The 12,067-nt window shown below is 38.7% G+C and overlaps 1 protein-coding gene across 1 annotated transcript; it reads left to right on the top strand.

The window, feature by feature from the left end:
* The first annotated feature begins 4,317 nt into the window (after positions 1–4,317).
* LOC140234110 (uncharacterized) lies at positions 4,318–6,485 on the top strand. The gene is made up of 2 exons (XM_072314188.1): positions 4,318–4,387; positions 5,815–6,485. The coding sequence occupies exons 1-2, from the start codon at positions 4,318–4,320 to the stop codon at positions 6,483–6,485; spliced, it is 741 nt and encodes a 246-aa protein (XP_072170289.1).
* The last annotated feature ends 5,582 nt before the right edge of the window (positions 6,486–12,067 follow it).

The following is a 12,067-nucleotide window of genomic DNA, read 5'->3' as shown; positions in this document are numbered from 1 at the left end:
ACAATTTTGTCAACGAAATGACTATTTCATGACAAAATTATCATTTGCCGACAAAATGGCAAGTTTGTTCGGAAAATGTCATTTCATGACAAAGGAGACCATGTGACACTTGACGCCCCATACTTAACTATGAGCTTATCCTCAAAGTAAGGATCACTGTGTGAACAACTACCTGTATAACAAACTCTAATACTCCTTACCCAGTGAAAAAAGGTTATTGTTAGTTTGTTAGTCAGACCCTCTGAAATCATTGCAAACATTATGGTACTGCTTTGTCTTTTGACCTGAAAGATAAAAATCGAGCAGACGATTTGTGTATCACAAATGCTCATTTAGCCATACATCCAAAAGGATTGATATGCGTCTTCATGACAACACACAAAGACACACACAAAAAAAAGAATAAAAAATGTCCCAAGAAAAATATGAAGGAATCTCTTATGCCTAGCCAGGGACAACTATCAAAGGAAATCCCTTCACAGTGAAAGTGACATTTGAGAATTAGAGGTTTGCAATGAACGGTCTATTGAAATACATGTATACTATACTTACACTGTATTACAATGGAAATTTAAAGCTTTGCAGATAACAACCCTGTCAGTGGGGGTTGTGATATCTTGAATACATGTATTGGTAAAATGTAGTACAGCACTGGTTAAGCACAGTGTGTTCCCAAATATTTAAAGGTATTGTTGAAATCATCTGCTTGAAAGTTTTTGAGGTGTCTTCATGCATACTTATTATGAACCTTGTGGTTGTAAAAAAAAGACAAAAGCATGGTCAAAGCAATAAATATACTTCTATGAAACTGTAAAGAATGTTATGTAACTTTTACTTAGTGCTTCCAAGCTTCTGATGTACACTAAGCTGGAAAAGGGATGCTCTTTCAGATCAAATGGCCACAACCCCTAAAGCAGTAGGCTACTGTTTGACTATCTTAGCATACATTTGTATTTAGGAAACTTTACTGTTCACAGTTCCAAATCTGCCATAAGAGAGAGAGAGAAGAGAGAGAGAAAGAGAAAGAGAGACAGAAAGAAAGAGAGAGAGAGAGGGAGGGGGAGGAAAGTATACCTACTGGCATTTCCATCTTCATCAGATTATTATGGAAAGATATAGAAGTTGGAACTTGAGTATATTACCAGTATTTTTCTATAAACATCAGAAGTATGATAACAAAAGCTCAATTTAGGTGAGTGAAAAAAAAAATGTGAAGTACAAAAATAGCTGAAACAAATATTTCGTTTTTATCTTGCCATATAGGTGAGAAAGGTGAGAAAACACATGTATATCGTAAGCTCATTACACTGAATAGTATCAAAGAAAGCTTTTTCAACCTAAACAGAGACATTGTGAATTGTGTCGAATAAAGAGTATTAGGATGAGAGAAAGAGGGGGGGGGGGGGACTGTATCCGCATACAGTGAACTCCTGTTATAACAAACACGGTTAACACGAAGTGCTCGTTACAATGAAGTAGAAATTCACGTCAAAGATTATCGCTCGCCCTTATAAATAGGCCTATACGTGTTTTACTGTTTGTTCATAACGAAATTTTGATAGAAACGAAAGAAAACCGCAGGTCTTAATGACCTTTAACGGGAGTGCCCTGTACATGTAGGGCATATTCTTCAGACAATTAACTGTAGGCCTATTTTGTGCTGAAGGCAGGCATAATCTGTATGAACTGAAGCACACAAAAACACAAACACACAAACACAAACAATACAAACCGCGGAAGTAAAGAACATGATACGCAATATATATATATATATATATATATATATATATATATATATATATATATATATATATATATATATATATATATATATATATATTTCTGTGACCATTGATCAACCCACATGCAACAGCGATTCCTCATAATATGGAACTACAGGGGAAACTTCGTAAATTGTAGGCCCCTGTTTTGTTGCAGGAGGTCTTTTTGATGGTCATAACAATACCCATAACTACGCTCCCCAATACGAAAGTTTTAGTATGGGTCGCATATTATGGGATCAGGGAGGTATAGACAGAGGCTCTGTTTTCCACTTCCCTGAAAGGATATAATGATATGAACACTTTTTTGTATACACGACACCAATACGTACATTAGTAATGCCGGCAAGGAATATATTTGTTGTATATTTTTGTTTTTGCTTTGGGGTTTGTTTTGTTTGCATGTTTTGTCACGCAGGTAATCATTGTATTTTTCTCTCGCTTTATATTGCATTTCCTCTTTTTTTTTTTCGTTAAGAGTTTGCAAACCATAAGATTTTGCTGCTATTATGACGGCTATCCCTTATAGCAGATCTCCGATGATAAAAACAACTTATATTAGGCCTACATTGCTTTGTAAGCGGGACCACAGAAACATCCGATGTGTGTGTATGTGTGTGTGTGGTGGTGGTGGGGGGGGGGGGTTTACCGGGTTTGACCTACCCCCCCCCCTCCCCCTTCGGCTGACAAGTCGAAACGGTTATTTGGGGGTTTTGGTGTGTGTTTTTTTTTTTTTTTTTTTCGTGCCATCTCTGGCAACGTAGGTTAGGGGAGGCTCCTCAACCTACGTTGCCAGAGATGGCACGAAAAAAAAAAAAAAAAAACACACACAAAAAAAAAACAGTTTCGCTTGTCAGCTAGTTGACGAGAGAATTGTAATTGGGCCACCCCCCCCCCCCATCTCTTAACAAAAAGCTAGATCCCCCCCCCCCCCCCCCAATGGTCGTTGTACAATGTATGTGTATACGTTATATCGAGTTTTTCCTTATCATGACCCAAGATCAGACAGCTAGGGCAAGAGCAAGATGGCGTGATTGAGAATTTGCCCTTTGCTCTGAGCGGTCAGGACTTTGTACCTGAGAGGTGCATGGTTGCCTATGAGGAACTTGCGGATTACATCAAAATCGGGCGTACGTATAACAAGCAAGACAATTATTTCTGATTTTGAAAGTTTCATAAGCGTGAACAATGATGTTCAAGTTGGTCATAATCACAGACGAATTTTCCGATGTGAACCTGTCACAATAATTGCCTTATTAGTTTATAACTGAAGGATTATAATGGGCCTACTTGAAATTTTTAAAGTGTCTTCCGACTTATGATGGAACTATCTGACTATACCCCACAACTTTACTTCTCTTTGGATGAAAGTCAATGTGAACACATCAGAGAATGGCGTACAATAGTCCACGTATATAGTACATGTATAGTAAAGTAAAAGTGCTAACAACTTAATGACAAATGAATGTCTGACGGACGTCAGGAACACAATACATGTGCAAACTTTGGACATACTAGAAAAGTTAGGTCACTTAATCTGTAAAATGTAATTAAGTTTTTCAGGGAAATAAGTGCTCCGACTTTGTTTTTTATCAAGAGATTTTCTGTGAGCCTGTTAATTTCATTTTGACTGTTTGCGTCAATTTAGTCAGGTGCACTATTGGGTGCGCTATAAACATCTTCATGGACCTGTTTCGGAGAGTATGGGCAGGGCCCGCGGTTGGAGGCAACTCAGTCATGAAAGAATGAATGTGAATTGGTGTGCATTGGTGTGCATTGGTGCGAGAGCAAACACCTATCATTTAAGTCTATGAGTCTATTCGATATACACGAGTACAATAGTCTTCACCGCCTGCCAGCCGCAGCTTGCATTGTAGAAAGATGGTGTGCATATTCCAGTGTACATAAACCTTGCGAGTTTTCCCATTCTTAACTGGTTTTAGGACTGTTCAACACCAAGCTCAAAGCTAAGCCACACAAAATCAACAGCGATAATTGTTATAATACCAAAACATCGATGGACTCGTTGATTAGCGTGTAAGTGAGGTTATATTCAACGATAGCGAGAAACGCAGATGCCACGTCAAAAATAACTATCAGCGTAGCTGATCAGGAGGTGGTTGAGGTGAGAAGCATTGGCTTGCTCTATTATATAAGTAATCACTGTACATACACAATATATTATGCTGTACGTCCTGTTTTAGTGCGTAGACCTATATAAACCGGAGGGTTTGCTGTAGAATTTGCCCGAAACAGAGGAGATATTCTATGTGAAGAGCTGACCTTGCGAAGCGCATGCTATGTAACTAGGGAGTATTGAAGAATAGCAGTTCGTAGGCTTTTACAACGAGTGAATGACACTGCACATTACAGCGCACTATCTCCCGATATCGCACAGTCACGGTGTAAAGTATTTTAATGCGGTACTCTACCTATGTTTACTTAGCTTAGACATATCGTATCATATTTTATTTTATGCAATATCTATATTTCACCAGGATCGATGGTCGGCGCAGCTTAATTCGTGGTACATGGCATGCCAGTGGCTACAAATGATTTTCAGGGAGGCTGCCACCACGGTTCGCTGATATACATTGATTTTCCGAGTAAGTTTTATTGTCAGATTTCTGCCGTAATACTGATCTATTTGCAGGTAATATCAAACGGATATTTTAATGGGCGTAGAGATGGGCCTAAATATACTAACCCCAAGGGAAAATGAGAGATTTTGCCTACATTTTCGGAAATAAGTGCGTCATCTCCATGCCTTTTGCTATATCTGTGGTGTATCAGGGGCGGATCCAGGGATTCTCTAAAGGGGGGGGGGGGCAACTAATATGCGCCGGTTGGGCTCCCCTCTGGATCCGCCACTTACAATATCAACCAATATGGTCAATGAAGAAATGCATCAGTGGAAAATGATCCCGACTAGAATTCCTAGTTTCTCTCTTCATTTTTGTGGCATGTTTGACGGAGTATGCATCTAGTCCGTCAGCGGATGCCTTAAATACGGAATAGTATGATTTTGTGTTTAATTCTCAATCGATACATATACTCGACATGTTTGTTTGTTTGTTTGCTCATTTTCCATCTGTGAAGATGGCTGGATAGCCCATATTCAGCTATGCTAAGCTGGTCTTCCATGGGGTCCAGTTGGATGTGAGGTGGGACCACTTCACCGGGTTAAACACCCTGCTCTTTGCGATGAATGAATGAAGCGGGTTCTTTTACGTGCATGAGTTGTTACTCTCTCATACACGGGACCTCCATTTTATGTCCTATCCGAGGGACAGAGTGTTTTGCCTCTTGCTAGAGGGGACGGTATGCTTACACACAACATTGCTCGGTCCAGACTCGGGTTCGAACCCGGGCTGCGTGATCGTGAATTATAGAGATATGGGTATCTGAATTATACTCAAAATTTGAAGCTTAATGTGCAGTGTATACTAGCCAAAAACTGTATATCAGTATCGGGTTTGTTTGTTTGTTTTTTATTAGATGAATACACTTTACTCTTATGCATTTTCTCATATACCTTGCAGAAGTATTGATTGTAATCCCAGGTCGAATTCTATTACATTTTGATAATTAGAAAACTGTAAAGAGTCTATTCTATAACCTTTAGAAAACAACTAGGGGTACAACCTACTAGGCCTATATACCATCAGAAATACCTGTGCCCAATTTCATAAAAAGTTGATATGACAGCAACTCTTGTTGGAATGGCAGTTGTCATGGTAACGACAAGAATCCAGCTTACTGAGTGGCTGTTGCTATTGAAATTGCCATTCCGGAAAGAGTTGTTATCCTAACATCTTTGTGAAACGGGGCCCAGCAGGTCATTGTATTATGCCCAAAGTGGACCACTAGAAATTTGAAAAGGGAGAAGTGGATCGAATAAATTGTACAATTATACACCAGATGATTTACGGAAAGGATCATCTTCGGTAGATAGGAACATTATGTCTTTCAATTTAATTTACTGTATTATGACTTTATTATGCCTTATCTTTGGTTTCTACTCACGTTCTAGGACTAAGGATGCAGTCCAAAGATCTCGTGCCATTTGAGTCCGCGAAGGGCCAGAACCTTCTGAACGGCACGGCCATCAGACAGACACTTTTGGTCCGCATCTTCAGCAAGCAGCGCGCCATGGGATACTGTGGAGTCCAGACCGCCGGTCTACTCATGAGCGCGCGCTGCTTCGGGAAAAAGTACCCCGAGCAACTGGAACAGACACTCTGTGACGTCAGCGACGTTCCCTACAGGGATACCAATTTGTTCTCCTTTCCACAGACTACAGCCGTCATAGACGAAGATCGACTGCTTCGAGTTGGAATCACCTTGAAACAGCTCCAAGAATTGCTCCAGTCGTTTGGACTTTCCGCCAGAAGAATTCATGCAGACGACACCCACGTGGGTGAATTCCGTTCCCTAGCAACAGCGGCGCTCTCACACGCCAATTCCAGCCAGGGAGTCGTGGTCAACTATGAGTACCACTGGGTGAAGGATGGCAAAACGATGGTGGATGGTCACTTCTGCGCACTGGCAGCCTACCACGAGCAAAGCGATCGCTTTCTCATGATGGACTCGTGTCTCGACGGTCAAGTGGTCTGGGCTCCCACGGTGGACATATTCCGTCAGATGTCCACCACTGATTCAGATTCGGGACTGAGCAGAGGATTTTTGATCATGGGTTTGTAAACTCAACCATGCAGTCAGACCGGATGACCAGACTAACGCACTGCTTGTTCTCAATCTCCTACTTCTCTGAGGTCGTTATGGTTATTTCGAATTAAGCACAAAATTGCACAATCGTTTGGATGTCTGGAAATTAATACCATTGTATCAGGGTGCAAGTATACTCATCGCATTTGGTGCTTGGTAATATGTTTTCTTAGTCTACCTCAATACTGCATGCTACTCAGCGTGATCAGATCACCACAGGAAGAACATTCTTCTTTTGATTCCTTGTAAAATCTCATAGAATGCTAATTACTCAATGACTTCAAAATTGATGAGCACAATTGTTAGCGCGGTCACTTTTATCCTCAAAAGATATCGTCTAATCAATTATATCATATAGCCATTCTTGTATGACGAAATAAGTAGTTGCATTTCTTTTTTTATGTTGGAACTGAAATAGTATGACATTCAATCGCATGGAACAGTACAGCATGACGTCATCATTCTGATCTCAAAAGAATAGGCGTGTGTGTGTGTGTGTGTGTGTGTGTGTGTGTGTGTGTGTGAAAGAGTGTATAGTGTCTATTGTTGTAATATGGCGGCTTTATGCTTGTTTCCTTTGTAATGGATGTTGTTTCGGTTAGAATTTACCTCATGGGCAAGTGCCATATCAATTTTGTGTTTATAGAAAGTGGTAAGACGGCTAACTCTTTGAACCTACATTCCCGTTTCTAAGTCAAATACCACCATAGCGATGATCCCAACCCTTCCTGCCACATGCGTCACATAATAGATTTGACAGTGTGTTACGGAGTCATCTGTGCCAATCGGCACATCATACATGTATTATAGAACACTCGAAGGGTTAACTAAACAGTACAAGCTCCCGTATTATGTTTATATTCTTTCTCTGCTGCCCTCTATGGTCAGGAAGTAATGGCATTTCTCGCTCGACGGACCTTGGTACTTTATTCTTACACGCGCAAAGAAAAACAACAAACAAACAAACAAACAAACACAAGGTCGATCTTTCGTAAGGCTGGTCTCGTGTGCATGCCGTCATAATTTCGATCAAACTTTTTAGTAGGTCCCAATGATCTAGGAGTAAAAGGATATAATAGAATACCATCCAAATACACAACGGTTTTGGAAGTGATAGGGAACATTTCACAAGAATAATCAAAAGTAGGGCCTATACATCTAATGCTGCAGCAGCAGCTAATGCAGTGTTTCACTTGCTCGTATAAAGATTATCCTGTGATTGCTGCATTTAAAGCTATTTTGTTGTTGTTGTTGTTTTTTTCACCCGTACTAATTTAGGATGTTCGGATTTTTCCATTTAATGTCTTTCAGTAATTCTATTTAAAGCTCAAATGGATATACTTTCTCTTTATATCATGCCTGCATGATAACAATGAGGATTATGCAGCGATATACCAAATTGTGTGAAAATTAAAGGCATATCTGTTGTTCGGAATAACGATACATGTATATAAAAATGATTACAAATATAAATTGCATATTCTTTAATTTTACTTTTTTCTCTCTTCGTCTCTTCTATACTGCTTCTTCGTTGGAACATGTATTGTGTTAGCATATGCGCGGCGGTATGCGATCGATGTAAAAGCGAATGTAACGGTATTTACTAAAGATTGTGTGTGTGTGTGTGTGTGTGTGTGTGTGTGTGTGTGTGTGTGTGTGGAAGGGGAGTGATGGTGGGATTATAAAGCAGTCTAAATGTTTAACCACAAGGTAATGTCTTCACAATCCACGGCCGCGGTGCCACATTTTTTTTTTTTCGGGGGGGGGGGAGCTCCAGTTTATATTTCTGGTGCCACTTCCGGGTTTCTTCAGCTGACAAGCAAAAAATAAAAAGGCCTTACCCGCACATCTAAGCCCTCTGGTACAACACACACATACACACAAAAGCTTATATAGTGAAATTGGAGTGAATTTCGAGTGAAAATGTTCATTTTCACTCGTTTTGGAGTGAAAATGAACATTTTCACTCAAAATTCACTCTTTTTTGTATTCACTCCTTCAAGAGTGAATATTTTCACTCGATTTTTTAGAGAGTATATAATAAAGTAAAGTAAATAAATAAATAAATAAATAAATAAATAGATATATATATATATATATATATATATAAATAAATATATATATATATGTAAATAAATAAATGCATGAATAAATGCATGAATAGATAAATAGATGAATAGATAGATAAATAAATAGACAAATAAATAAATAAACAAATAAATAAATAAATAAATAAATGAAAGAGAATACCAGGATACGCATCGGCCTCATTTTAGACTTCACTGTGATGTTCCTATCACTCCAAATCATCCTTCACTTCGTCACTGCTGCTACTGTTTTTTCAATCACGGAGCTATGGAGCTGCATTTAATTGACACTGTAGTTGAATGATATAAAAGGCCAAGACAATATACATGTAACAGGGCACCAGCAAAGAAACCAAGGACGCGCTCGGTGCGCACAGCTGTGTTTACAATACATTCGCACACGATATTGAATTGTTGTCTTCTATGCAACATGCTAACATGATATATTATATACTCCGTTTATCAGACGGCAAGTTTACATTTTATTTTGCGTGACTTAGAAAATGTGTGCACACAATCAACATGGTTGTTTTCAGATTGACTATATACCACCACATGGCATTCAGCATCACTATGATATTTCGGCAAAGCATTGAACGGTCGAGCGACATACCCATGAGAATTTCCCACCGGTTGATTATTCTGTACCCTTATTTACAATAAATTATGTACATGTTCTGTAATTTACTAGTACAGTATTCTAGACTGCTCAAGCACTTCAAATGCAGTGTTAAATGTTGAACATCCGACCTTAGTAAAAGAGCATAGCCATTAGGGTGATGGGCTCAGTAAGTTGCATATACGCCATGCTTACACAATCAAATTCAATGCATACGAGATTACGCACTCTCATGAGCATGATCAGTGTCACTGATACAGTGCGTAACCATAACTTCACTGAGTTTAACCCTTAGCATTTCACGTAACAGGACCAGCTACCGAAATTACATTGTGGTGCAGTTACAGACTACTGTATCTCTCGCGAGTGCTGTAATGAACGCGCATGAGCGTGCTCGCTTTCTTGAAATGGAAAGACAGCAGTTATAATAAATACCGTCTTGAAATGGACTTAGATTTCTATCACCATTTTGCACGCGGTGAGAAACTGGCGTTGAGGTCTCCGCAGCTGCTACCCGAATAAAATCACACTTGTACATTCCAAGGTGTCAAGACAGTGTCAGTAGTTCTCTCTACGCACAGCGCCTGGTAAGTATTACAGCCCTTCGCCGGCACACAACAATGATACTCACAAATGTCTTTGTTTTTCATACTATTTGTTGACAACCTTACGTCATATTTCTTATCCGGATGATGTACGTTATCCCGGAGGTTCGTTATTCCGAACGGCACAATAATTCTCTTTACAGAGATGTTCATCACTCCGCAAATTAAGCAGGCCTAATGTCTGTTAATCCGGTTATTTTAGGGCGTTACTCAGAAGGTTCGTTAGTCCGAAAAAAAAAAATACGGAATCGTTATTCTGAATTCAAAGGTTAGACAGGCCAAAACTTTTGGAACAATGCCCCTAATTTCATTTTCGGATTTCAACATGATTAAGGAACCTTCGCAATAAAGAATTGCAACCTTCTTGTCCATACCACAACCAACTTTGCTCGAATCTCGTTTGCGTATAAGAAACTTTTATCGGGACTTTGCCCTAACTCGTAAAACGGGTATACTTAGGGCTTTATTAGAATTGTCTTTATAATGTCTATTAGAATCTTCATACGAAGAACGAGAAATGACGACGACCACACTCTGTTTTTTATCGATTTTGCTTTATCAAATCTGCACTAGTCCTTTCTTTCATTGTACCCGTTTTCCTTCCCTTACTGTTGTAGCTGAGTTCCGCTAATGATTGATTGATTGATTGATTGATTGATTGATTGATTGATTGATTGATTGATTGATTGATTGATTGATTAATTGATTGATTGATAGACTGATTGATTGAATGAGGTTTATTGAATAAATGGATTGCTTTTGGAAGAAAAACATCCTTTCACGCTTGAGATTGAGTGATTGAGGTTGAACCGGTCAGCATTAGCCATACCTGAAAAAAAAAAAATCGAGCCTCCGAGTGGATGGGCATTTCTATGCACAAACAGAATAATGGCATAATAGTTTTCAACGACTCTGGAATGAAGGAAAGAATGTATTGTGCGGTGGTTTTGTGGAGTCTCGTGATTAGAATGTTGCCATTTTGAAATATGGGAGGAAATTAAAAAGACATAGCATAATAACAATATATCTAACATTGCTATTTTTGTTTAATTCTGTGAATCGTGTAAGTACACCTCAACGGCTAATTTTTTTCAAAATTACTTGTTAGCTTGAGTTTCTTTCTGTAGGTATATTTGACATGGAAAGGATGTTTTTAAGGCAAAATATGTCATCATTTACAATATGTACATTGCATGGAGCATACAGTTGGAGATGTTTTTTCTTACGTGGAAAGTACCGTAATACACCACTCTCCCGAAGTTGATTATACATGGCCAGGTATTAGTGTCTATCTTCCATGGACGTGCTGTAAATAGAGGTTGTTTTGGCTCGTTGTTCAGAAGGTTTGTTATTGCAAAGACCCATTCCGAAGGATCATTTACTTTGTTATATCCAAAAAATGTAAAAGAGTTCTTCAATTCGAAAATGAGAAAGGATGCACAATCATATCTGACCATGATAAAGGGTTTATATAAAAAAGTAAAATAAGAGTTATTAATACGACAATCAAATATTAGTTCTATGACTTTTGCATGTTCAGAATAACGAAATTTCGGTATACCCCCCCCCCCAGACGGTCGACCATAATGCTTGTTCCAAATTCATATAGAGATATTCGCTTTACGGAAGGGAATCAATCAAAGGGACAATCAAAACTATACCCCCCTATTTCAGGGTTTTGGAAGGGAGGCAGCAGAATTGCCTCTCTATCACATGTTTTTGGAAGTGCTGAAGCGCCTATAGAGTCGTGTATGTATTCTTTTTTGTTTGAAAAGATTTTATTTTCTGCATTTCATATTTTCTTTCAGAATAACAAAAATAACAAAGGCAGGTTCAATTACACAAATACAATTCTGAAAATTATTGACATATTACATAGTAAGTCATATTTTGTATGTAAAGACAAATGAAACGTTAAATAACATACAAAATGTTTATATGGCCAATAATGACTTAATTCACAGTACAATATATAATATATACATATGATGCAGAGGGCCGCCGTTATAAGCCGTGCTTGAACAGACGGACAGCCATTCGTAGCATGACGTACGTCTATAACGCATATAGCGAAATGTTCTATGAAAAGAAGCCAGCTAGAGCCTGGATGCACTGCAGCAAAGCATGCAGCTATGTTTCAGATTTTTATCTATTTTTATTCTTATTTTCGGTATCTGGCTGTTTCACGATTGCTTGGGAAAGATTTGTAAACTACCCCTAAGTAGAAAACATAAAAGAACCACTATT

The sequence above is a fragment of the Diadema setosum genome, chromosome 10 (genome assembly GCF_964275005.1).
Source record: "Diadema setosum chromosome 10, eeDiaSeto1, whole genome shotgun sequence".
Taxonomy (NCBI): Eukaryota; Metazoa; Echinodermata; class Echinoidea; order Diadematoida; family Diadematidae; genus Diadema; species Diadema setosum.
This window is presented reverse-complemented; position numbering and strand designations above follow the sequence as displayed.

What these genes read in the sequence shown, in the direction of transcription:
- LOC140234110 (XM_072314188.1), top strand. Translation starts at nt 4,318, where the DNA reads ATGCCAGTGGCTACAAATGATTTTCAGGGAGGCTGCCACCACGGTTCG. An exon ending in GATATACATTGATTTTCCGA is followed by an intron (nt 4,388 to 5,814) that starts GTAAGTTTTATT and finishes CTCACGTTCTAG; the next exon opens with GACTAAGGATGCAGTCCAAA.